The 27,500-nt window shown below is 47.2% G+C and overlaps 1 protein-coding gene across 1 annotated transcript in view; it reads right to left on the minus strand.

Moving 5' to 3' along the window:
* Nucleotides 1-1,407: 1,407 nt before the first annotated feature.
* Nucleotides 1,408-27,500, minus strand: part of LOC120039309 (protein kinase C beta type-like) — a gene marked incomplete at its 3' end in the record, with an annotated part of 30,081 nt that continues 3,988 nt past the window's right edge. Inside the window, exons 2-5 of the mRNA XM_038984764.1 lie at nt 24,914-25,025; nt 8,870-8,998; nt 2,350-2,506; nt 1,408-1,542 (exon numbers count right to left, since the gene is read on the minus strand). Coding sequence (XP_038840692.1) covers nt 1,408-1,542; nt 2,350-2,506; nt 8,870-8,998; nt 24,914-24,926 — 434 coding nt within the window. The remainder of the gene's footprint in view (nt 1,543-2,349; nt 2,507-8,869; nt 8,999-24,913; nt 25,026-27,500) is intronic.

The following is a 27,500-nucleotide window of genomic DNA, read 5'->3' on the forward strand; positions in this document are numbered from 1 at the left end:
CCTGCTCAGCCATAATGTCATGTACAGTTCACCTAACCCCTATAATGGCATGTCCCTGCTCAGCCATAATGTCATGTACAGTACACCTAACCCCTATATCAGTGTGAACGTTATTGAAGTCATGGAATTACTTAGAACAAGGTGGACTGCAGATGGGTTCAAGTCGATGTATTTAGCAAAGAAAAGGTCTACGTTATTTTGTCATTTCATTTCTGGAGTTGATTTCAAGGCAAAAACATAAAATCACACAAATACACAGCTTGAAGCAACTCCATAATTCACCATGGACCACGTTCTGATTGGTCGGTGAAGGGCCAAATCTCACCACACCCACAGCTTGCTTATTCATCAAAACCCAGCCCTTTCACGCAAATGCCAGCAAGAGGGCCGATCATTTTGTAACAGTGAAAATAGCAAAAACTATTTCTGCCCCCCTGAACCCATAGCATTACCACATCAGATTACCTGTTGTGTTAGTATGTTAAAATAGAGCCCTGTAGATCAACACAGGTCTGCGTTCCTCTGGGAAACTGCCCCCCGCCCTTCTCCTCCCTCCCTCCATCTCACCATCCTCCTCTCCCTCCCATCTCACCATCCTCCTCTCCCTCCCATCTCACCATCCTCCTCTCCCTCCCATCTCACCATCCTCCTCTCCCTCCCTCCATCCTCCTCTCCCTCCCATCTCACCATCCGCCCACTCCTTGTTTCTGGAGTTTGTAGATGCCCCTCACTCTACCTCCCTCCATCCTCCTCTCCCTCCCTCCCTCCCTCCCTCCCTCCCTCCCTCCCTCACTCTACCTCCCTCCATCCTCCTCTCCCTCCCTCCCTCCATCTCCCTCCATCCTCCTCTCCCTCCATCCTCCTCTCCCTCCCTCCCTCCATCTCTCCATCCTCCTCTCCCATCCTCCTCTCCCTCCCTCCCTCCCTCCCCTCCCTCCATCTCACCATCCTCCTCTCCCATCCTCCTCTCCCATCCTCCTCTCCCATCCTCCCTCCCTCCCTCCCCTCCCTCCATCTCACCATCCTCCTCTCCCATCCTCTCCCTCCCTCCTCTCCCTCCCTCTCTCCCTCCCTCCCTCCCTCCCTCCCTCCCTCTCACCATCCTCCTCTCCTCCCTCCCTCCCTCCCTCCATCTCACCATCCTCCTCTCCTCCTCCCTCCCTCCCTCCATCTCACCATCCTCCTCTCCCATCCTCTCCCTCCCTCCTCTCCCTCCCTCTCTCCCTCCCTCCCTCCCTCCCTCTCACCATCCTCCTCTCCTCCCTCCCTCCCTCCCTCCATCTCACCATCCTCCTCTCCCTCCTCTCCCTCCCTCCCTCCCTCTCACCATCCTCCTCTCCTCCCTCCCTCCCTCCCTCCATCTCACCATCCTCCTCTCCCTCCTCTCCCTCCCTCCCTCCATCTTACCATCCGTCCACTCCTTGTTTCTGGAGCTCTGAGATGCCGAATGAGAGCGCTCCCATGAAGTCGTTCCTGCTGGTCAGATCCCAGTCCCAGATCTCCACCGACAGACGCCGGTCCTTATCAGAGTCCTTCAGAGGACTAGAGAGAGTATAGAGAGAGAATCAATACTTCCCCAGATGCAACACTTTATCTTGATGTCTTTATCTTGACAGAGTGTAAAGTATCGTTCACAGATATTGTAAATGTTAAAGGTCTATCCCAAAGGCTTCCGCACACCAACTAACTATTGATGATGTGGTACAGATCAACTATAACCAACTAACTATTGATGACCAACTACAACCAACTAACTATTGATGACCAACAGAGACTAGACACCAGACAGATTAGAGATCTTGTCAGACTCCATCAGAGCACTACAGAAGGGAGGAGGAAGAGAAACAAAGCGCAACACAATCTTTCCTTTCCTACTGTATGTTAATCAGTGTTGCCTGGATCTCCTTCAAAACAAAGATAATGTCAAGTCTAGAGCTCTCCCAACTCTAAGGGTTCTACAACAAAGATATTATAAACATAGGAGATGTCGCACCATGTGATTTTTATAAACCAAAGATATTATAAACATGAAATATATCTCTAAATGTGATGGTCTGTATAACAAAGATATTATAAACATGAAATATATCTCTGAATGTGATGGTCTGTATAAAAAAGATATTATAAACATGAAATATATCTCTAAATGTGATGGTCTGTATAACAAAGATATTATAAACATGAAATATATCTCTAAATATGATGGTCTGTATAACAAAGATATTATAAACATGAAATATATCTCTAAATGTGATGGTCTGTATAACAAAGATATTATAAACATGAAATATATCTCTAAATATGATGGTCTGTATAACAAAGATATTATAAAGAGTAGAGATATCTCACAATGTGAAGGTCTCATTCCAGGTGGGGTTCAGGTTACACTTGATGGTCTTGGTCTTCTGCTTGGTGTCACTCTTGGGGTCGGGGATGAGTTTGAGCTTCACGTAGGGGTCAGACAGACCGTTAGGGTCCATGGGGACCAGGTTACAAGCCTCCTGGACTGGAGAGTGGAGAAGTGAGGGGAAGAGAGTAGGCAGAGGGGGAGGAGGGAGGAAAGGAGGGAGAGGGGGGAGGAGGAAGACAAATTGTCAAACTGTAGTTCAAATTAAATGAACTGTCTACCGTATTGCTGCTTTGAGAGGGTGGAGAGAGGATGGAGAGAGGATGGAGAGAGGATGGAGAGGGGATGGAGAGAGGATGGAGAGGGGGTGGAGAGGGGATGGAGAGAGGATGGAGAGAGGGTGGAGAGAGGATGGAGAGAGGGTGGAGAAAGGATGGAGAGAGGATGGAGAGAGGATGGAGAGAGGATGGAGAGAGGATGGAGAGGGGGTGGAGAGGGGGTGGAGAGAGGATGGAGAGAGGATGGAGAGGGGGTGGCGAGAGGGTGGAGAGGGGGTGCAGAAAGGATAGAGAGGGGGTGGAGAGAGGATGGAGAGAGGGTGGAGAGGGGGTGGAGAGAGGGTGGAGAAAGGATGGAGAGAGGGTGGAGAAAGGATGGAGAGAGGATGGAGAGAGGATGGAGAGAGGGTGGAGAGAGGATGGAGAGAGGATGGAGAGAGGATGGAGAGGGGGTGGAGAGGGGGTGGAGAAAGGATGGAGAGAGGGTGGAAAGAGGATGGAGAGAGGATGGAGAAAGGGTGGAGAGAGGATAGAGAGAGGATGGAGAGAGGATGGAGAGAGGGTGGAGAGAGGGTGGAGAGAGGGTGGAGAGAGGATGGAGAGGGGGTGGAGAGAGGATGGAGAGAGGATGGAGAGAGGGTGGAGAGAGGATGGAGAGAGGGTGGAGAGAGGATGGAGAGAGGATGGAGAGAGGATGGAGAGAGGATGGAGAGAGGGTGGAGAGAGGATGGAGAGAGGGTGGAGAGAGGATGGAGAGAGGATGGAGAGAGGATGGAGAGGGGGTGGAGGGGGGGGGGAGGGGGGGGGGAGAGAGGATGAGAGAGGATGGAGAGAGGATGGAGAGAGGATGAGAGAGGCTGGAGAGAGGATGGCGAGAGGATGGAGAGAGGATGGAGGGGGGGTGGAGAGAGGGTGGAGAGAGGATGGAGAGGGGATGGAGAGAGGGTGGAGAGAGGATGGAGAGAGGATGGAGAGAGGATGGAGAGAGGATGGAGAGAGGATGGAGAGAGGATGGAGAGAGGGTGGAGAGAGGGTGGAGAGAGGATGGAGAGAGGATAGAGAGAGAGGATGGAGAGTGGATGGAGAGAGGATGGAGAGAGGATGGAGAGAGGATGGAGAGAGAGTGGAGAGAGGATGGAGAGAGGATGGAGGGAGGATGGAGAGAGGATGGAGAGAGGATGGAGAGAGGGTGGAGAGAGGATGGAGGGGGAGCTGCTCAATGAGAGTGATTGAAGAAAACATTAATCTCTGTTTGTATATCTGACAGGTTGAGTAAAACCACCAGCAGGGGAATTTAAAATCAATAAACTATTTAGCCCCAAACACAATCCAGAACCACTACATCTGTCCACTACTGCAGAGATCAATAATCAGCAATCAGTGTACAGTAACACAGCAGGCCAGGGTACAGTAACACAGTAGGCCAGGGTACAGTAACACAGTAGGCCAGGGTACAGTAACACAGTAGGCCAGGGTACAGTAACACAGTAACACAGTACCCCCTCTCTATCCCTGAACAGCTCTCTCTCTACCCTCCCCTCTCTATCCCTGAACAGCTCTCTCTCTATCACCCCTCTCTCTCTCTCTATCCCTGAACAGCTCTCTCTCTACCCCCCCCCCCTCTCTCTCTCTCTATCCCTGAACAGCTCTCTCTCTACCCCCCCTATCTCTCGCTCTATCCCTGAACAGCTCTCTCTCTATCCCTAAACAGCTCTCTCTCTCTATCCCTAAACAGCTCTCTCTCTATCCCTAAACAGCTCTCTCTATCCCTAAACAGCTCTCTCTATCCCTAAACAGCTCTCTCTATCCCTAAACAGCTCTCTCTCTATCCCTAAACAGCTCTCTCTCTATCCCTGAACAGCTCTCTCTACCCCCCCTCTCTCTCTCTCTATCTATCCCTGAACAGCTCTCTCTCCCCCCCTCTCTCTATCCCTGAACAGCTCTCTCTCTACCCCCCCTCTCTCTATACCTGAACAGCTCTCTCTCTACCCCCTCTCTCTATCCCTGAACAGCTCTCTCTCTACCCCCTCTCTCTATCCCTGAACAGCTCTCTCTCTACCCCCCCTCTCTCTATCCCTGAACAGCTCTCTCTCTACCCCCCCCCTCTCTCTATACCTGAACAGCTCTCTCTCTACCCCCCCTCTCTCTATCCCTGAACAGCTCTCTCTCTACCCCCCCTCTCTCTATACCTGAACAGCTCTCTCTCTACCCCCTCTCTCTCTATCCCTGAACAGCTCTCTCTACCCCCCCTCTCTCTATCCCTGAACAGCTCTCTCTCTACCCCCCCTCTCTCTATCCCTGAACAGCTCTCTCTACCCCCCCTCTCTCTATCCCTGAACAGCTCTCTCTCTACCCCCTCTCTCTCTATCCCTGAACAGCTCTCTCTACCCCCCCTCTCTCTATCCCTGAACAGCTCTCTCTACCCCCCCTCACCCCCCCCCTCTCTCTATCCCTGAACAGCTCTCTCTCTACCCCCCCCCCCTCTCTATCCCTGAACAGCTCTCTCTCTACCCCCCCTCTCTCTCTATCCCTGAACAGCTCTCTCTACCCCTGAACAGCTCTCTAACCCCCCTCTCTCTCTACCCCCCTCTCTCTATCCCTGAACAGCTCTCTCTCTACCCCCTCTCTCTCTATCCCTGAACAGCTCTCTCTCTACCCCCCCTCTCTCTATCCCTGAACAGCTCTCTCTCTACCCCCCTCTCTCTATCCCTGAACAGCTCTCTCTCTACCCCCTCTCTCTCTATCCCTGAACAGCTCTCTCTCTCTACCCCCCCCTCTCTCTATCCCTGAACAGCTCTCCCTCTCTAAACAGCTCTCTCTGTCCCTGAACAGCCCCCCTCTCTCTAAACAGCTCTGTCCCCCCCCCCCCTCCCTCTCTAAACAGCTCTGTCCATCTCTACTTGGTTCTGAATGCTCCATTAGTTAACACTTACCACCAGTTTAGTGAGTCAGTACAGAACAATCAATCCTCTTCTCTGGGTGAGTGTTCCGGTGATTTGGGTCAATCGTTGGGTCATTGATCAAATAATGGACTTTCCAGTTCCGCCCCATCACACGCACACACACACACACACACACACACACACACACACACACACACACACACACACACACACACACACACACACACACACACACACACAGTGCTCTGAACAAGACTCAGGCCTCCAGTTTAAAGCCACACCCTGCTTGTTAATTCTTTAGGGTCTAAGATGTTGGGGGAGGGAGGGGTGCTGAGATGACATGTGGAATTGTTTAAGATGGTCAAACCATGGATCATTTAGCTGAATTGTAGGACCCCTTTAGGTACCCCCCCCCCCCCACACATTTTTTTTTTTAGATAAACCATAGATTTAGGCCTTTACTACTTTAGCCCACAGAGACACATAGATTTAGGCCTTTACTACTTTAGCCCACAGAGACACATTCAGAAATGGCAAAAAGGACAAAACGATGTGTCATAAGGAACAAGGTTTTGAAGTGTCTAAATCTAGGAGACGTATTTAACCCTTTTTCTGGCTCGGCACAAAACTAACTTCATACTTCCATTCGGTAAAAAACAAACGGTACTGGTTACCTTCAGACGAGTCCTGTGACACTTGTTGGGAATCTGGGAGGGCCATTCTGTTCATGAAAATATCCCCTTTCCATAGTGGCCTCCCATTAGTTTGTAGCCCAAACGGTTCGGACGCTACCAAACAAAAGTTGGCACATGGACGGTACAGACTTCAGATGAGTCGCCTGACACTTGTGGGGGTCGTAGAGCTAAACGGAAAACACTACCGTGTTCCTCAGAGTCTCCCCTTTCCTTGGAGTATTTTTATAGGTCAAACTGTTCGGACGCTACAGACGTTTTCGTGTGAAGACCGATTTTCGGGATGTCTCGTGGACTGACAAACACCGCTCTAACTCTGTCACCTTCCACTGCAGATGTTGAAGAGCGACACTGGCAGATGTTGTGGATTAAGAAGCAACCAAACAGATATCTCTAGTTTAAACAAAGACTCTAATCCAACCCAAACAAACAGATATCTCTAGTTTAAACAAAGACTCTGATCCAACTCAACCAAATAGATATCTCTAGTTTAAACAAAGACTCTGATCCAACCCAAACAAACAGATATCTCTAGTTTAAACAAAGACTCTGATCCAACGCAAACAAACAGATATCTCTAGTTTAAACAAAGATTCTAATCCAACCCAAACAAACAGATATCTCTAGTTTAAACAAAGACTCTGATCCAACCCAAACAAACAGATATCTCTAGTTTAAACAAAGACTCTGATCCAACCCAAACAAACAGATATCTCTAGTTTAAACAAAGACTCTGATCCAACCCAACCAAACAGATATCTCTAGTTTAAACAAAGATCCTGATCCAACCCAAACAAACAGATATCTCTAGTTTAAACAAAGACTCTGATCCAAACCAACCAAACAGATATCTCTAGTTTAAACAAAGACTCTGATCCAACGCAAACAAACAGATATCTCTAGTTTAAACAAAGATTCTAATCCAACCCAAACAAACAGATATCTCTAGTTTAAACAAAGACTCTGATCCAACCCAAACAAACAGATATCTCTAGTTTAAACAAAGACTCTGATCCAACCCAAACAAACAGATATCTCTAGTTTAAACAAAGACTCTGATCCAACCCAACCAAACAGATATCTCTAGTTTAAACAAAGATCCTGATCCAACCCAAACAAACAGATATCTCTAGTTTAAACAAAGACTCTGATCCAAACCAACCAAACAGATATCTCTAGTTTAAACAAAGACTCTGATCCAAACCAACCAAACAGATATCTCTAGTTTAAACAAAGACTCTGATCCAACCCAAACAAACAGATATCTCTAGTTTAACTTCTTGACGCTAGGGGTCAGATTATTATTATTTTTTTTTAAATAACATTCCCAAGGTAAACGGACTATTTCTCAGGTCCAGATTGTAGAATATGCATATAATTTACAGATTAGGATAGAAAACACTCCAAAGTTTCCAAAACTGTCAAAATATTGTCTGTGAGTATAACAAAACTGATTTTGCAGGCAAAAACCTGAGGAAATCTAACCCGGAAGTGATTTTTAAATTTTTATCTGTGTTTCCTGGCCCGTCTTTCTTCCATTTCAAGGGGTATCAATCAGATTCATTTTCCAATGGCTTCCTAAGGCTGTGACCAGGCTTTAGACATAGTTTCAGGCTTTTATTTTGAAAAATGAGCGAGATTTTTCTAAACTAGTCAGGTGTACTCTGAATAGTTCCTGCGCGCGAGAGGGGTAGCTCTCCATTTTCTTTCTCTCTTTTATTGAATAGGTTACGGTCCGGTTGAAATATTATCGATTATGTTTGTTAAAAACAACCTGAGGATTGATTATAAAAAACATTTGACATGTTTCTACGAACATTACGGATACCTTTTGGAATTTTCGTCGAAACAGAACGAGGCTGTGGTTTTCTGAACATAACGCGCAACCCAAATGGCGTTTTTTTGTTATAAAAGTAATATTTATCGAACAAAAATAACATTTATTGTGTAACTGGGAGTCTCGTGAGTGCAAACATCCGAAGATTATCAAAGGTAAGCGATTCATTTTATTGCTTTTCTGACTTTCGTGATCATGCTAATTTGGGGCTAGCTGTTCTAGCATTGATTGATACACTCACAAAAGCTTGGATTGCTTTCACTGTAAAGCATATTTTCAAAATCTGACACGATAGGTGGATTAACAACAAGCTAAGCTGTGTTTTGGTATATTTCACTTGTGATTGTATGATTATAAATATTTGTAGTAATATTTGGCGCCCTGCAATTCAGCGGTTGTTTAGGAAAATGATCCCGCTAAAGGGATCCGTAGCGCCAAGAAGTTAAACAAAGATTCTGATGGGGATTTTTTTGTTATGGAACTTAGACTGATGCACTGGTGTGTCAATCCAGTCTAGGGGGTTAAATGATTCGGTGCAGGGAGTGTTCATGTGTGTGTGTGTGTGAGTGTGTGTGTCTCTGTGTGTGTGTGTGTGTGTGTGTGTGTGTGTGTGAGTGTGTGTGTGTGAGTGTGTGTGTCTCTGTGTGTGTGTGTGTGTGTGTGTGTGTGTGTGTGTGTGTGTGTGTGTGTGTGTGTGTGTGTGTGTGTGTGTGTGTGTGTGTGTGAGTGTGTGTGTCTCTGTGTGTGTGTGTGTGTGTGTGTGTGTGTGTGTGTGTGTGTGTGTGTGTGTGTGTGTGTGTATATACACTCACTGTAGACGGTGAGTTTGTTGTCCTTGATATCTGCGGTGATCTGGATGCGTCCTCTCCTCTCAGTGTGGTCTGTTCCACACAGACTGGGAACGTTGGACACACACCGATTATGGATGTTCATCATACAATCTAGAGAGAGAGACACACACACACACACACACACACACACACACACACACACACACACACACACACACACACACACACACACACACACACACACACACACACACACACACACACACACACACACACACACCACACACACACACAGGTTGGGGTCAATTCCATTTCAATTCCAGTCAATTCAGAAATCGAACCAAAATTCCAATGACGTATTTTCCTCATTGAAAACATTAAAAGAGAAATTTAGCAGATATTTGCATTAGGCCCATGCTTTGGCTGAGAGTCTCTGTTTAGGGGGGGGGGGGGGGGATGCACTGTGTTGCATTCACCCAGAGCTTAATGGAGCATCTGAGGCCAATTAAACAAGATTTTAGTTCCGGTCTTCTGGGATTAAGTTTGATGTAATGTATTGACATTCCTGTTTCTGTCCACAAGGGGGCACTGTGTTACAGGGTATGATCATAGAGATGCTGTACACCGAGTGCACAAAACATTAAGAACACCTGCTGTTTCCATGACAGACTGACCAGGTGAAAGCTATGATCCCGTATTGATGTCACCTGGTAAATCCACTTCAGATCAGTGTTGATGAAGGGGAGGAGACCTGGTTAAAGAAGGATGTTCAAGCCTGGAGGCCATTAACACATGGATTGTGTATGTCTGCCATTCAGAGGGTGAATGAGATAGAAAACTATTTAAGTACCTTTGAACGGGGTACGGTAATAGGTGCCAGGCGCACTTGTTTGTGTCAAGAACTGCCACGTTGCTGGGTTTTTTCACACTCAACAGTTTCCATGTGTGTATCAAGAATGGTCCACCACCCAAAGGACATCCAGCCAACTTGACAAAACTGTGGGAAGCATTGGAGTCAACATGGGCCAGCATCCCTGTGGAGTCAACATGGGCCAGCATCCCTGTGGAGTCAACATGGGCCAGCATCCCTGTGGAGTCAACATGGGCCAGCATCCCTGTGGAGTCAACATGGGCCAGCATCCCTGTGGAGTCAACATGGGCCAGCATCCCTGTGGAGTCAACATGGGCCAGCATCCCTGTGGAGTCAACATGGGCTAGCATCCCTGTGGAGTCAACATGGGCCAGCATCCCTGTGGAGTCAACATGGGCCAGCATCCCTGTGGAGTCAACATGGGCCAGCATCCCTGTGGAGTCAACATGGGCCAGCATCCCTGTGGAGTCAACATGGGCCAGCATCCCTGTGGAGTCAACATGGGCCAGCATCCCTGTGGAGTCAACATGGGCCAGCATCCCTGTGGAGTCAACATGGGCCAGCATCCCTGTGGAGTCAACATGGGCCAGCATCCCAGTGGAACGCTTTCGACACCTTCAGTCCATACCCCGATGAATTCAGGCTGTTCTGAAGGCAAAACAGGGTGCAACTCAATATTAGGAAGGTGTTCCTAATGTTTTGTACACTCAGTGTATGTAGGTCTCTCCAGTTCTATGGCTGTTACAGGGTATTACCATAGAGCTGCTGTAGGTCTCTCCAGTTCTACGGCTGTTACAGGGTATTACAGTAGCTGCTGTAGGTCTCTCCAGTTCTACGGCTGTTACAGGGTATTACAGTAGCTGCTGTAGGTCTCTCCAGTTCTATGGCTGTTACAGGGTATTACAGTAGCTGCTGTAGGTCTCTCCAGTTCTACGGCTGTTACAGGGTATTACAGTAGCTGCTGTAGGTCTCTCCAGTTCTACGGCTGTTACAGGGTATTACAGTAGCTGCTGTAGGTCTCTCCAGTTCTACGGCTGTTACAGGGTATTACAGTAGCTGCTGTAGGTCTCTCCAGTTCTACGGCTGTTACAGGGTATTACCATAGAGCTGCTGTAGGTCTCTCCAGTTCTACGGCTGTTACAGGGTATTACCATAGAGCTGCTGTAGGTCTCTCCAGTTCTACGGCTGTTACAGGGTATTACAGTAGCTGCTGTAGGTCTCTCCAGTTCTACGGCTGTTACAGGGTATTACAGTAGCTGCTGTAGGTCTCTCCAGTTCTACGGCTGTTACAGGGTATTACAGTAGCTGCTGTAGGTCTCTCCAGTTCTATGGCTGTTACAGGGTATTACAGTAGCTGCTGTAGGTCTCTCCAGTTCTATGGCTGTTACAGGGTATTACCATAGAGCTGCTGTAGGTCTCTCCAGTTCTATGGCTGTTACAGGGTATTACAGTAGCTGCTGTAGGTCTCTCCAGTTCTACGGCTGTTACAGGGTATTACAGTAGAGCTGCTGTAGGTCTCTCCAGTTCTACGGCTGTTACAGGGTATTACAGTAGCTGCTGTAGGTCTCTCCAGTTCTATGGCTGTTACAGGGTATTACCATAGAGCTGCTGTAGGTCTCTCCAGTTCTACGGCTGTTACAGGGTATTACAGTAGCTGCTGTAGGTCTCTCCAGTTCTATGGCTGTTACAGGGTATTACAGTAGCTGCTGTAGGTCTCTCCAGTTCTACGGCTGTTACAGGGTATTACAGTAGCTGCTGTAGGTCTCTCCAGTTCTATGGCTGTTACAGGGTATTACCATAGAGCTGCTGTAGGTCTCTCCAGTTCTACGGCTGTTACAGGGTATTACCATAGAGCTGCTGTAGGTCTCTCCAGTTCTACGGCTGTTACAGGGTATTACAGTAGCTGCTGTAGGTCTCTCCAGTTCTATGGCTGTTACAGGGTATTACAGTAGCTGCTGTAGGTCTCTCCAGTTCTACGGCTGTTACAGGGTATTACAGTAGCTGCTGTAGGTCTCTCCAGTTCTACGGCTGTTACAGGGTATTACAGTAGCTGCTGTAGGTCTCTCCAGTTCTACGGCTGTTACAGGGTATTACCATAGAGCTGCTGTAGGTCTCTCCAGTTCTATGGCTGTTACAGGGTATTACCATAGAGCTGCTGTAGGTCTCTCCAGTTCTACGGCTGTTACAGGGTATTACAGTAGCTGCTGTAGGTCTCTCCAGTTCTACGGCTGTTACAGGGTATTACAGTAGAGCTGCTGTAGGTCTCTCCAGTTCTATGGCTGTTACAGGGTATTACAGTAGCTGCTGTAGGTCTCTCCAGTTCTACGGCTGTTACAGGATATTACAGTAGCTGCTGTAGGTCTCTCCAGTTCTACGGCTGTTACAGGGTATTACAGTAGCTGCTGTAGGTCTCTCCAGTTCTACGGCTGTTACAGGGTATTACCATAGAGCTGCTGTAGGTCTCTCCAGTTCTACGGCTGTTACAGGGTATTACAGTAGCTGCTGTAGGTCTCTCCAGTTCTATGGCTGTTACAGGGTATTACCATAGAGCTGCTGTAGGTCTCTCCAGTTCTACGGCTGTTACAGGGTATTACAGTAGCTGCTGTAGGTCTCTCCAGTTCTATGGCTGTTACAGGGTATTACAGTAGCTGCTGTAGGTCTCTCCAGTTCTACGGCTGTTACAGGGTATTACCATAGAGCTGCTGTAGGTCTCTCCAGTTCTACGGCTGTTACAGGGTATTACAGTAGCTGCTGTAGGTCTCTCCAGTTCTATGGCTGTTACAGGGTATTACAGTAGCTGCTGTAGGTCTCTCCAGTTCTACGGCTGTTACAGGGTATTACCATAGAGCTGCTGTAGGTCTCTCCAGTTCTATGGCTGTTACAGGGTATTACAGTAGCTGCTGTAGGTCTCTCCAGTTCTACGGCTGTTACAGGGTATTACAGTAGCTGCTGTAGGTCTCTCCAGTTCTACGGCTGTTACAGGGTATTACAGTAGCTGCTGTAGGTCTCTCCAGTTCTACGGCTGTTACAGGGTATTACCATAGAGCTGCTGTAGGTCTCTCCAGTTCTATGGCTGTTACAGGGTATTACAGTAGCTGCTGTAGGTCTCTCCAGTTCTACGGCTGTTACAGGGTATTACAGTAGCTGCTGTAGGTCTCTCCAGTTCTACGGCTGTTACAGGGTATTACCATAGAGCTGCTGTAGGTCTCTCCAGTTCTACGGCTGTTACAGGGTATTACAGTAGCTGCTGTAGGTCTCTCCAGTTCTATGGCTGTTACAGGGTATTACCATAGAGCTGCTGTAGGTCTCTCCAGTTCTATGGCTGTTACAGGGTATTACCATAGAGCTGCTGTAGGTCTCTCCAGTTCTACGGCTGTTACAGGGTATTACCATAGAGCTGCTGTAGGTCTCTCCAGTTCTACGGCTGTTACAGGGTATTACAGTAGCTGCTGTAGGTCTCTCCAGTTCTACGGCTGTTACAGGGTATTACAGTAGCTGCTGTAGGTGTCTCCAGTTCTACGGCTGTTACAGGGTATTACAGTAGCTGCTGTAGGTCTCTTCAGTTCTACGGCTGTTACAGGGTATTACCATAGAGCTGCTGTAGGTCTCTCCAGTTCTACGGCTGTTACAGGGTATTACCATAGAGCTGCTGTAGGTCTCTCCAGTTCTACGGCTGTTACAGGGTATTACAGTAGCTGCTGTAGGTCTCTCCAGTTCTACGGCTGTTACAGGGTATTACAGTAGCTGCTGTAGGTCTCTCCAGTTCTACGGCTGTTACAGGGTATTACAGTAGCTGCTGTAGGTCTCTCCAGTTCTATGGCTGTTACAGGGTATTACAGTAGCTGCTGTAGGTCTCTCCAGTTCTATGGCTGTTACAGGGTATTACCATAGAGCTGCTGTAGGTCTCTCCAGTTCTATGGCTGTTACAGGGTATTACAGTAGCTGCTGTAGGTCTCTCCAGTTCTACGGCTGTTACAGGGTATTACAGTAGAGCTGCTGTAGGTCTCTCCAGTTCTACGGCTGTTACAGGGTATTACAGTAGCTGCTGTAGGTCTCTCCAGTTCTATGGCTGTTACAGGGTATTACCATAGAGCTGCTGTAGGTCTCTCCAGTTCTACGGCTGTTACAGGGTATTACAGTAGCTGCTGTAGGTCTCTCCAGTTCTATGGCTGTTACAGGGTATTACAGTAGCTGCTGTAGGTCTCTCCAGTTCTACGGCTGTTACAGGGTATTACAGTAGCTGCTGTAGGTCTCTCCAGTTCTATGGCTGTTACAGGGTATTACCATAGAGCTGCTGTAGGTCTCTCCAGTTCTACGGCTGTTACAGGGTATTACAGTAGCTGCTGTAGGTCTCTCCAGTTCTACGGCTGTTACAGGGTATTACAGTAGAGCTGTAGGTCTCTCCAGTTCTATGGCTGTTACAGGGTATTACAGTAGCTGCTGTAGGTCTCTCCAGTTCTACGGCTGTTACAGGGTATTACCATAGAGCTGCTGTAGGTCTCTCCAGTTCTACGGCTGTTACAGGGTATTACAGTAGCTGCTGTAGGTCTCTCCAGTTCTATGGCTGTTACAGGGTATTACAGTAGCTGCTGTAGGTCTCTCCAGTTCTACGGCTGTTACAGGGTATTACAGTAGCTGCTGTAGGTCTCTCCAGTTCTACGGCTGTTACAGGGTATTACAGTAGCTGCTGTAGGTCTCTCCAGTTCTACGGCTGTTACAGGGTATTACCATAGAGCTGCTGTAGGTCTCTCCAGTTCTATGGCTGTTACAGGGTATTACCATAGAGCTGCTGTAGGTCTCTCCAGTTCTACGGCTGTTACAGGGTATTACAGTAGCTGCTGTAGGTCTCTCCAGTTCTACGGCTGTTACAGGGTATTACAGTAGAGCTGCTGTAGGTCTCTCCAGTTCTATGGCTGTTACAGGGTATTACAGTAGCTGCTGTAGGTCTCTCCAGTTCTACGGCTGTTACAGGATATTACAGTAGCTGCTGTAGGTCTCTCCAGTTCTACGGCTGTTACAGGGTATTACAGTAGCTGCTGTAGGTCTCTCCAGTTCTACGGCTGTTACAGGGTATTACCATAGAGCTGCTGTAGGTCTCTCCAGTTCTACGGCTGTTACAGGGTATTACAGTAGCTGCTGTAGGTCTCTCCAGTTCTATGGCTGTTACAGGGTATTACCATAGAGCTGCTGTAGGTCTCTCCAGTTCTACGGCTGTTACAGGGTATTACAGTAGCTGCTGTAGGTCTCTCCAGTTCTATGGCTGTTACAGGGTATTACAGTAGCTGCTGTAGGTCTCTCCAGTTCTACGGCTGTTACAGGGTATTACCATAGAGCTGCTGTAGGTCTCTCCAGTTCTACGGCTGTTACAGGGTATTACAGTAGCTGCTGTAGGTCTCTCCAGTTCTATGGCTGTTACAGGGTATTACAGTAGCTGCTGTAGGTCTCTCCAGTTCTACGGCTGTTACAGGGTATTACCATAGAGCTGCTGTAGGTCTCTCCAGTTCTATGGCTGTTACAGGGTATTACAGTAGCTGCTGTAGGTCTCTCCAGTTCTACGGCTGTTACAGGGTATTACAGTAACTGCTGTAGGTCTCTCCAGTTCTACGGCTGTTACAGGGTATTACAGTAGCTGCTGTAGGTCTCTCCAGTTCTACGGCTGTTACAGGGTATTACAGTAGCTGCTTTAGGTCTCTCCAGTTCTATGGCTGTTACAGGGTATTACCATAGAGCTGCTGTAGGTCTCTCCAGTTCTACGGCTGTTACAGGGTATTACCATAGAGCTGCTGTAGGTCTCTCCAGTTCTACGGCTGTTACAGGGTATTACAGTAGCTGCTGTAGGTCTCTCCAGTTCTACGGCTGTTACAGGGTATTACCATAGAGCTGCTGTAGGTCTCTCCAGTTCTACGGCTGTTACAGGGTATTACCATAGAGCTGCTGTAGGTCTCTCCAGTTCTATGGCTGTTACAGGGTATTACAGTAGCTGCTGTAGGTCTCTCCAGTTCTATGGCTGTTACAGGGTATTACAGTAGCTGCTGTAGGTCTCTCCAGTTCTATGGCTGTTACAGGGTATTACCATAGAGCTGCTGTAGGTCTCTCCAGTTCTACGGCTGTTACAGGGTATTACAGTAGCTGCTGTAGGTCTCTCCAGTTCTATGGCTGTTACAGGGTATTACAGTAGCTGCTGTAGGTCTCTCCAGTTCTACGGCTGTTACAGGGTATTACCATAGAGCTGCTGTAGGTCTCTCCAGTTCTACGGCTGTTACAGGGTATTACAGTAGCTGCTGTAGGTCTCTCCAGTTCTACGGCTGTTACAGGGTATTACCATAGAGCTGCTGTAGGTCTCTCCAGTTCTATGGCTGTTACAGGGTATTACAGTAGCTGCTGTAGGTCTCGCCAGTTCTACGGCTGTTACAGGGTATTACAGTAGCTGCTGTAGGTCTCTCCAGTTCTATGGCTGTTACAGGGTATTACCATAGAGCTGCTGTAGGTCTCTCCAGTTCTATGGCTGTTACAGGGTATTACCATAGAGCTGCTGTAGGTCTCTCCAGTTCTACGGCTGTTACAGGGTATTACAGTAGCTGCTGTAGGTCTCTCCAGTTCTACGGCTGTTACAGGGTATTACCATAGAGCTGCTGTAGGTCTCTCCAGTTCTATGGCTGTTACAGGGTATTACAGTAGCTGCTGTAGGTCTCTCCAGTTCTATGGCTGTTACAAGGTATTACAGTAGCTGCTGTAGGTCTCTCCAGTTCTACGGCTGTTACAGGGTATTACAGTAGCTGCTGTAGGTCTCTCCAGTTCTACGGCTGTTACAGGGTATTACAGTAGCTGCTGTAGGTCTCTCCAGTTCTATGGCTGTTACAGGGTATTACCATAGAGCTGCTGTAGGTCTCTCCAGTTCTATGGCTGTTACAGGGTATTACCATAGAGCTGCTGTAGGTCTCTCCAGTTCTATGGCTGTTACAGGGTATTACAGTAGCTGCTGTAGGTCTCTCCAGTTCTACGGCTGTTACAGGGTATTACCATAGAGCTGCTGTAGGTCTCTCCAGTTCTATGGCTGTTACAGGGTATTACAGTAGCTGCTGTAGGTCTCTCCAGTTCTATGGCTGTTACAGGGTATTACAGTAGCTGCTGTAGGTCTCTCCAGTTCTACGGCTGTTACAGGGTATTACAGTAGCTGCTGTAGGTCTCTCCAGTTCTACGGCTGTTACAGGGTATTACAGTAGCTGCTGTAGGTCTCTCCAGTTCTAAGGCTGTTACAGGGTATTACAGTAGCTGCTGTAGGTCTCTCCAGTTCTATGGCTGTTACAGGGTATTACCATAGAGCTGCTGTAGGTCTCTCCAGTTCTACGGCTGTTACAGGGTATTACAGTAGCTGCTGTAGGTCTCTCCAGTTCTATGGCTGTTACAGGGTATTACAGTAGCTGCTGTAGGTCTCTCCAGTTCTACGGCTGTTACAGGGTATTACAGTAGCTGCTGTAGGTCTCTCCAGTTCTATGGCTGTTACAGGGTATTACCATAGAGCTGCTGTAGGTCTCTCCAGTTCTATGGCTGTTACAGGGTATTACCATAGAGCTGCTGTAGGTCTCTCCAGTTCTACGGCTGTTACAGGGTATTACAGTAGCTGCTGTAGGTCTCTCCAGTTCTATGGCTGTTACAGGGTATTACAGTAGCTGCTGTAGGTCTCTCCAGTTCTACGGCTGTTACAGGGTATTACAGTAGCTGCTGTATGTCTCTCCAGTTCTATGGCTGTTACAGGGTATTACAGTAGCTGCTGTAGGTCTCTCCAGTTCTATGGCTGTTACAGGGTATTACCATAGAGCTGCTGTAGGTCTCTCCAGTTCTACGGCTGTTACAGGGTATTACAGTAGCTGCTGTAGGTCTCTCCAGTTCTATGGCTGTTACAGGGTATTACCATAGAGCTGCTGTAGGTCTCTCCAGTTCTATGGCTGTTACAGGGTATTACCATAGAGCTGCTGTAGGTCTCTCCAGTTCTACGGCTGTTACAGGGTATTACCATAGAGCTGCTGTAGGTCTCTCCAGTTCTACGGCTGTTACAGGGTATTACCATAGAGCTGCTGTAGGTCTCTCCAGTTCTATGGCTGTTACAGGGTATTACAGTAGCTGCTGTAGGTCTCTCCAGTTCTATGGCTGTTACAGGGTATTACAGTAGCTGCTGTAGGTCTCTCCAGTTCTATGGCTGTTACAGGGTATTACAGTAGCTGCTGTAGGTCTCTCCAGTTCTACGGCTGTTACAGGGTATTACCATAGAGCTGCTGTAGGTCTCTCCAGTTCTATGGCTGTTACAGGGTATTACAGTAGCTGCTGTAGGTCTCTCCAGTTCTACGGCTGTTACAGGGTATTACAGTAGCTGCTGTAGGTCTCTCCAGTTCTACGGCTGTTACAGGGTATTACCATAGAGCTGCTGTAGGTCTCTCCAGTTCTACGGCTGTTACAGGGTATTACAGTAGCTGCTGTAGGTCTCTCCAGTTCTACGGCTGTTACAGGGTATTACAGTAGCTGCTGTAGGTCTCTCCAGTTCTACGGCTGTTACAGGGTATTACCATAGAGCTGCTGTAGGTCTCTCCAGTTCTATGGCTGTTACAGGGTATTACCATAGAGCTGCTGTAGGTCTCTCCAGTTCTATGGCTGTTACAGGGTATTACCATAGAGCTGCTGTAGGTCTCTCCAGTTCTATGGCTGTTACAGGGTATTACAGTAGCTGCTGTAGGTCTCTCCAGTTCTACGGCTGTTACAGGGTATTACAGTAGCTGCTGTAGGTCTCTCCAGTTCTACGGCTGTTACAGGGTATTACAGTAGCTGCTGTAGGTCTCTCCAGTTCTACGGCTGTTACAGGGTATTACAGTAGCTGCTGTAGGTCTCTCCAGTTCTATGGCTGTTACAGGGTATTACAGTAGCTGCTGTAGGTCTCTCCAGTTCTACGGCTGTTACAGGGTATTACCATAGAGCTGCTGTAGGTCTCTCCAGTTCTACGGCTGTTACAGGGTATTACCATAGAGCTGCTGTAGGTCTCTCCAGTTCTATGGCTGTTACAGGGTATTACAGTAGCTGCTGTAGGTCTCTCCAGTTCTATGGCTGTTACAGGGTATTACAGTAGCTGCTGTAGGTCTCTCCAGTTCTACGGCTGTTACAGGGTATTACCATAGAGCTGCTGTAGGTCTCTCCAGTTCTATGGCTGTTACAGGGTATTACAGTAGCTGCTGTAGGTCTCTCCAGTTCTATGGCTGTTACAGGGTATTACAGTAGCTGCTGTAGGTCTCTCCAGTTCTACGGCTGTTACAGGGTATTACCATAGAGCTGCTGTAGGTCTCTCCAGTTCTATGGCTGTTACAGGGTATTACAGTAGCTGCTGTAGGTCTCTCCAGTTCTACGGCTGTTACAGGGTATTACAGTAGCTGCTGTAGGTCTCTCCAGTTCTACGGCTGTTACAGGGTATTACAGTAGCTGCTGTAGGTCTCTCCAGTTCTACGGCTGTTACAGCGTATTACAGTAGCTGCTGTAGGTCTCTCCAGTTCTACGGCTGTTACAGGGTATTACCATAGAGCTGCTGTAGGTCTCTCCAGTTCTACGGCTGTTACAGGGTATTACCATAGAGCTGCTGTAGGTCTCTCCAGTTCTACGGCTGTTACAGGGTATTACAGTAGCTGCTGTAGGTCTCTCCAGTTCTACGGCTGTTACAGGGTATTACAGTAGCTGCTGTAGGTCTCTCCAGTTCTATGGCTGTTACAGGGTATTACCATAGAGCTGCTGTAGGTCTCTCCAGTTCTATGGCTGTTACAGGGTATTACAGTAGCTGCTGTAGGTCTCTCCAGTTCTACGGCTGTTACAGGGTATTACAGTAGCTGCTGTAGGTCTCTCCAGTTCTACGGCTGTTACAGGGTATTACAGTAGCTGCTGTAGGTCTCTCCAGTTCTATGGCTGTTACAGGGTATTACCATAGAGCTGCTGTAGGTCTCTCCAGTTCTACGGCTGTTTCAGGGTATTACAGTAGCTGCTGTAGGTCTCTCCAGTTCTATGGCTGTTACAGGGTATTACAGTAGCTGCTGTAGGTCTCTCCAGTTCTATGGCTGTTACAGGGTATTACCATAGAGCTGCTGTAGGTCTCTCCAGTTCTATGGCTGTTACAGGGTATTACCATAGAGCTGCTGTAGGTCTCTCCAGTTCTATGGCTGTTACAGGGTATTACAGTAGCTGCTGTAGGTCTCTCCAGTTCTATGGCTGTTACAGGGTATTACAGTAGCTGCTGTAGGTCTCTCCAGTTCTACGGCTGTTACAGGGTATTACAGTAGCTGCTGTAGGTCTCTCCAGTTCTACGGCTGTTACAGGGTATTACCATAGAGCTGCTGTAGGTCTCTCCAGTTCTACGGCTGTTACAGGGTATTACAGTAGCTGCTGTAGGTCTCCAGTTCTACGGCTGTTACAGGGTATTACAGTAGCTGCTGTAGGTCTCTCCAGTTCTACGGCTGTTACAGGGTATTACAGTAGCTGCTGTAGGTCTCTCCAGTTCTATGGCTGTTACAGGGTATTACAGTAGAGCTGCTGTAGGTCTCTCCAGTTCTATGGCTGTTACAGGGTATTACCATAGAGCTGCTGTAGGTCTCTCCAGTTCTATGGCTGTTACAGGGTATTACAGTAGCTGCTGTAGGTCTCTCCAGTTCTACGGCTGTTACAGGGTATTACAGTAGCTGCTGTAGGTCTCTCCAGTTCTACGGCTGTTACAGGGTATTACAGTAGCTGCTGTAGGTCTCTCCAGTTCTACGGCTGTTACAGGGTATTACCATAGAGCTGCTGTAGGTCTCTCCAGTTCTACGGCTGTTACAGGGTATTACAGTAGCTGCTGTAGGTCTCTCCAGTTCTATGGCTGTTACAGGGTATTACAGTAGCTGCTGTAGGTCTCTCCAGTTCTATGGCTGTTATAGGGTATTACCATAGAGCTGCTGTAGGTCTCTCCAGTTCTACGGCTGTTACAGGGTATTACCATAGAGCTGCTGTAGGTCTCTCCAGTTCTACGGCTGTTACAGGGTATTACAGTAGCTGCTGTAGGTCTCTCCAGTTCTATGGCTGTTACAGGGTATTACAGTAGCTGCTGTAGGTCTCTCCAGTTCTATGGCTGTTACAGGGTATTACAGTAGCTGCTGTAGGTCTCTCCAGTTCTATGGCTGTTACAGGGTATTACAGTAGCTGCTGTAGGTCTCTCCAGTTCTATGGCTGTTACAGGGTATTACCATAGAGCTGCTGTAGGTCTCTCCAGTTCTACGGCTGTTACAGGGTATTACAGTAGCTGCTGTAGGTCTCTCCAGTTCTACGGCTGTTACAGGGTATTACCATAGAGCTGATGTAGGTCTCTCCAGTTCTACGGCTGTTACAGGGTATTACAGTAGCTGCTGTAGGTCTCTCCAGTTCTACGGCTGTTACAGGGTATTACCATAGAGCTGATGTAGGTCTCTCCAGTTCTATGGCTGTTTCAGGGTATTACCATAGAGCTGCTGTAGGTCTCTCCAGTTCTATGGCTGTTACAGGGTATTACCATAGAGCTGCTGTAGGTCTCTCCAGTTCTACGGCTGTTACAGGGTATTACAGTAGCTGCTGTAGGTCTCTCCAGTTCTACGGCTGTTACAGAGTATTACAGTAGCTGCTGTAGGTCTCTCCAGTTCTATGGCTGTTACAGGGTATTACCATAGAGCTGCTGTAGGTCTCTCCAGTTCTACGGCTGTTACAGGGTATTACAGTAGCTGCTGTAGGTCTCTCCAGTTCTATGGCTGTTACAGGGTATTACAGTAGCTGCTGTAGGTCTCTCCAGTTCTACGGCTGTTACAGGGTATTACAGTAGCTGCTGCTGTAGGTCTCTCCAGTTCTATGGCTGTTACAGGGTATTACCATAGAGCTGCTGTAGGTCTCTCCAGTTCTACGGCTGTTACAGGGTATTACAGTAGCTGCTGTAGGTCTCTCCAGTTCTACGGCTGTTACAGGGTATTACCATAGAGCTGATGTAGGTCTCTCCAGTTCTATGGCTGTTACAGGGTATTACAGTAGCTGCTGTAGGTCTCTCCAGTTCTACGGCTGTTACAGGGTATTACAGTAGCTGCTGTAGGTCTCTCCAGTTCTATGGCTGTTACAGGGTATTACCATAGAGCTGCTGTAGGTCTCTCCAGTTCTATGGCTGTTACAGGGTATTACCATAGAGCTGCTGTAGGTCTCTCCAGTTCTATGGCTGTTACAGGGTATTACAGTAGCTGCTGTAGGTCTCTCCAGTTCTATGGCTGTTACAGGGTATTACAGTAGCTGCTGTAGGTCTCTCCAGTTCTACGGCTGTTACAGGGTATTACCATAGAGCTGCTGTAGGTCTCTCCAGTTCTACGGCTGTTACAGGGTATTACCATAGAGCTGCTGTAGGTCTCTCCAGTTCTACGGCTGTTACAGGGTATTACAGTAGCTGCTGTAGGTCTCTCCAGTTCTACGGCTGTTACAGGGTATTACAGTAGCTGCTGTAGGTCTCTCCAGTTCTATGGCTGTTACAGGGTATTACCATAGAGCTGCTGTAGGTCTCTCCAGTTCTATGGCTGTTACAGGGTATTACAGTAGAGCTGTAGGTCTCTCCAGTTCTACGGCTGTTACAGGGTATTACAGTAGCTGCTGTAGGTCTCTCCAGTTCTACGGCTGTTACAGGGTATTACCATAGAGCTGCTGTAGGTCTCTCCAGTTCTATGGCTGTTACAGGGTATTACAGTAGCTGCTGTAGGTCTCTCCAGTTCTACGGCTGTTTCAGGGTATTACCATAGAGCTGCTGTAGGTCTCTCCAGTTCTATGGCTGTTACAGGGTATTACAGTAGCTGCTGTAGGTCTCTCCAGTTCTACGGCTGTTACAGGGTATTACAGTAGCTGCTGTAGGTCTCTCCAGTTCTATGGCTGTTACAGGGTATTACAGTAGCTGCTGTAGGTCTCTCCAGTTCTACGGCTGTTACAGGGTATTACAGTAGCTGCTGTAGGTCTCTCCAGTTCTATGGCTGTTACAGGGTATTACAGTAGCTGCTGTAGGTCTCTCCAGTTCTACGGCTGTTACAGGGTATTACAGTAGCTGCTGTAGGTCTCTCCAGTTCTACGGCTGTTACAGGGTATTACAGTAGCTGCTGTAGGTCTCTCCAGTTCTATGGCTGTTACAGGGTATTACCATAGAGCTGCTGTAGGTCTCTCCAGTTCTACGGCTGTTACAGGGTATTACAGTAGCTGCTGTAGGTCTCTCCAGTTCTACGGCTGTTACAGGGTATTACCATAGAGCTGCTGTAGGTCTCTCCAGTTCTATGGCTGTTACAGGGTATTACAGTAGCTGCTGTAGGTCTCTCCAGTTCTACGGCTGTTACAGGGTATTACAGTAGCTGCTGTAGGTCTCTCCAGTTCTACGGCTGTTACAGGGTATTACCATAGAGCTGCTGTAGGTCTCTCCAGTTCTACGGCTGTTACAGGGTATTACAGTAGCTGCTGTAGGTCTCTCCAGTTCTATGGCTGTTACAGGGTATTACAGTAGCTGCTGTAGGTCTCTCCAGTTCTACGGCTGTTACAGGGTATTACAGTAGCTGCTGTAGGTCTCTCCAGTTCTATGGCTGTTACAGGGTATTACCATAGAGCTGCTGTAGGTCTCTCCAGTTCTATGGCTGTTACAGGGTATTACCATAGAGCTGCTGTAGGTCTCTCCAGTTCTACGGCTGTTACAGGGTATTACCATAGAGCTGCTGTAGGTCTCTCCAGTTCTATGGCTGTTACAGGGTATTACCATAGAGCTGATGTAGGTCTCTCCAGTTCTACGGCTGTTACAGGGTATTACAGTAGCTGCTGTAGGTCTCTCCAGTTCTACGGCTGTTACAGGGTATTACAGTAGCTGCTGTAGGTCTCTCCAGTTCTACGGCTGTTACAGGGTATTACCATAGAGCTGATGTAGGTCTCTCCAGTTCTATGGCTGTTACAGGGTATTACCATAGAGCTGCTGTAGGTCTCTCCAGTTCTACGGCTGTTACAGGGTATTACAGTAGCTGCTGTAGGTCTCTCCAGTTCTATGGCTGTTACAGGGTATTACCATAGAGCTGCTGTAGGTCTCTCCAGTTCTATGGCTGTTACAGGGTATTACCATAGAGCTGCTGTAGGTCTCTCCAGTTCTATGGCTGTTACAGGGTATTACCATAGAGCTGCTGTAGGTCTCTCCAGTTCTACGGCTGTTACAGGGTATTACAGTAGCTGCTGTAGGTCTCTCCAGTTCTACGGCTGTTACAGGGTATTACAGTAGCTGCTGTAGGTCTCTCCAGTTCTACGGCTGTTACAGGGTATTACCATAGAGCTGCTGTAGGTCTCTCCAGTTCTACGGCTGTTACAGGGTATTACCATAGAGCTGCTGTAGGTCTCTCCAGTTCTATGGCTGTTACAGGGTATTACCATAGAGCTGCTGTAGGTCTCTCCAGTTCTATGGCTGTTACAGGGTATTACAGTAGCTGCTGTAGGTCTCTCCAGTTCTACGGCTGTTACAGGGTATTACCATAGAGCTGATGTAGGTCTCTCCAGTTCTATGGCTGTTACAGGGTATTACAGTAGCTGCTGTAGGTCTCTCCAGTTCTACGGCTGTTACAGGGTATTACAGTAGCTGCTGTAGGTCTCTCCAGTTCTATGGCTGTTACAGGGTATTACAGTAGCTGCTGTAGGTCTCTCCAGTTCTACGGCTGTTACAGGGTATTACAGTAGCTGCTGTAGGTCTCTCCAGTTCTACGGCTGTTACAGGGTATTACAGTAGAGCTGCTGTAGGTCTCTCCAGTTCTATGGCTGTTACAGGGTATTACAGTAGCTGCTGTAGGTCTCTCCAGTTCTACGGCTGTTACAGGGTATTACCATAGAGCTGCTGTAGGTCTCTCCAGTTCTATGGCTGTTACAGGGTATTACAGTAGCTGCTGTAGGTCTCTCCAGTTCTACGGCTGTTACAGGGTATTACAGTAGCTGCTGTATTCCACTAGGTGTCACTGTCTTACAGGGTTGGTGTATGCATCACATACAGCAGCTACTGTTTCTGGGAGACATATGTATCTGCTATAAACACTGGGGTTAATAACACACAACACACACAGCAATATGTCCAGTCACACAGCAACACACACAGTGCTCTGTGTCTATGTATGTATATGTAGGTATAATAGACGTACGGTCACATCTCATGCCCTGGTGTATCAACCCGTAAAGTAGGGATCCACAGTGGTCACAGAACGTAGGGCTGGAGTAGGTATGGACCTTAAACTTGTGTTTACTCCTCGGGTCCTGGAGAGAGAGAGAGAGAGACAGACAGAGACAGAGAGAGAGAGAGAGAGAGAGAGAGGGTGGGTGGAGGGATCTATACCATCAAAAGGAACATCAAATTCAACATACCAATTAGGATCTGGCTAAAAACACTTCAATACATTTATAGAACCCATTGACCTTTATGGTTGTGAGGTCTGAGCTCACCAACCAAGAATTCACTAAATGGGAAAAACACCAAATTGAGACTCTGCATGCAGAATTTTGTAAAAATATATTTTTATTTTATTTATTTAACCTTTATTTAACTAGACAAAAATATCCTCTGAATTAGGCCGATACCCGCTAATTATCAAAATTGTTTATTTCACTTTTGTTGATCCATGTATAATTGTGTTTCCCAATAAAATAAATAAAAGCCCTTGAATTTAAATTAATTGAGAGAGTGAGGGAGGTTCTGTAGCCACAATATGACCATAACAAAAACACTATTATCCCTGGAACTCATAATGTGACTGTTATCCCTGGAACTCATAATGTGACTGTTATCCCTGGAACCCATCATGTTACTGTTATCCCTGGAACTCATAATGTGACTGTTACCCCTGGAACTCATAATGTGACTGTTACCCCTGGAACTCATAATGTGACTGTTACCCCTGGAACTCATAATGTGACTGTTATCCCTGGAACTCATAATGTGACTGTTACCCCTGGAACCCATAATGTGACTGTTACCCCTGGAACCCATAATGTTACTGTTACCCCTGGAACTCATAATGTGACTGTTACCCCTGGAACTCATAATGTGACTGTTACCCCTGGAACTCATAATGTGACTGTTACCCCTGGAACTCATAATGTGACTGTTATCCCTGGAACTCATAATGTGACTGTTACCCCTGGAACTCATAATGTGACTGTTACCCCTGGAACTCAATGTGACTGTTACCCCTGGAACTCATAATGTGACTGTTACCCCTGGAACTCATAATGTGACTGTTACCCCTGGAACCCATAATGTGACTGTTACCCCTGGAACTCATAATGTGACTGTTACCCCTGGAACTCATAATGTGACTGTTACCCCTGGAACTCATAATGTGACTGTTACCCCTGGAACTCATAATGTGACTGTTACCCCTGGAACTCATAATGTGACTGTTACCCCTGGAACTCATAATGTTACTGTTACCCCTGGAACTCATAATGTGACTGTTACCCCTGGAACTCATAATGTTACTGTTACCCCTGGAACTCATAATGTGACTGTTACCCCTGGAACTCATAATGTGACTGTTACCCCTGGAACCCATAATGTTACTGTTATCCCTGGAACTCATAATGTTACTGTTACCCCTGGAACTCATAATGTGACTGTTACCCCTGGAACTCATAATGTGACTGTTACCCCTGGAACTCATAATGTGACTGTTATCCATGGAACTCATAATGTGACTGTTACCCCTGGAACTCATAATGTGACTGTTACCCCTGGAACCCATAATGTTACTGTTACCCCTGGAACTCATAATGTGACTGTTACCCCTGGAACTCATAATGTGACTGTTACCCCTGGAACCCATAATGTTACTGTTACCCCTGGAACTCATAATGTGACTGTTACCCCTGGAACTCATAATGTGACTGTTATCCCTGGAACTCATAATGTGACTGTTACCCCTGGAACTCATAATGTGACTGTTACCCCTGGAACTCATAATGTGACTGTTACCCCTGGAACCCATAATGTTACTGTTACCCCTGGAACTCATAATGTGACTGTTACCCCTGGAACTCATAATGTGACTGTTACCCCATGAACTCATAATGTGACTGTTACCCCTGGAACTCATAATGTGACTGTTATCCCTGGAACTCATAATGTGACTGTTACCCCTGGAACTCATTATGTGACTGTTATCCCTGGAACTCATAATGTGAATGGGAACAAGATTATATGGAGGGAGAAGCAGAAACCAGAGAGAAGGGAAAAGAAAAAGACAGAAAGGAATACATGGAAACAGAGAGAGACAGATGAGAGAGGGAGAGAGTTTGAGAGAGACAGATGAGCGAGAGAGACAGATGAGAGAGACAAATGAGAGAGGGAGAGAGATGAGGGAGAGAGAAAGAGATAGCCTTTGTGTGGGTCACTCACAATCCAGTTGAAGTCGGAAGTTTACATACACCTTAGCTAAATACATTTAAATTCAGGTTTTCACAATTCCTGAACTTTTATCCTAGTAAAAAATCCCTGTTTTAGGTCAGTTAGGAATCACCACTTTATTTTAAATGTGAAATGTCAGAATAATAGTAGAGAGAATGATTTATTTCAGCTTTTATTTCTTTCATCACATTCCCAGTGGGTCAGAAGTTTACATTCACTCAATTAGTATTCGGTAGCATTGCCTTTAAATTGTTTAACATTTACATTTACATTTAAGTCATTTAGCAGACGCTCTTATCCAGAGCGACTTACAAATTGGTGCATTCACC

The sequence above is a fragment of the Salvelinus namaycush genome, unplaced genomic scaffold, assembly GCF_016432855.1.
Source record: "Salvelinus namaycush isolate Seneca unplaced genomic scaffold, SaNama_1.0 Scaffold2634, whole genome shotgun sequence".
Classification (NCBI taxonomy): domain Eukaryota; kingdom Metazoa; phylum Chordata; class Actinopteri; order Salmoniformes; family Salmonidae; genus Salvelinus; species Salvelinus namaycush.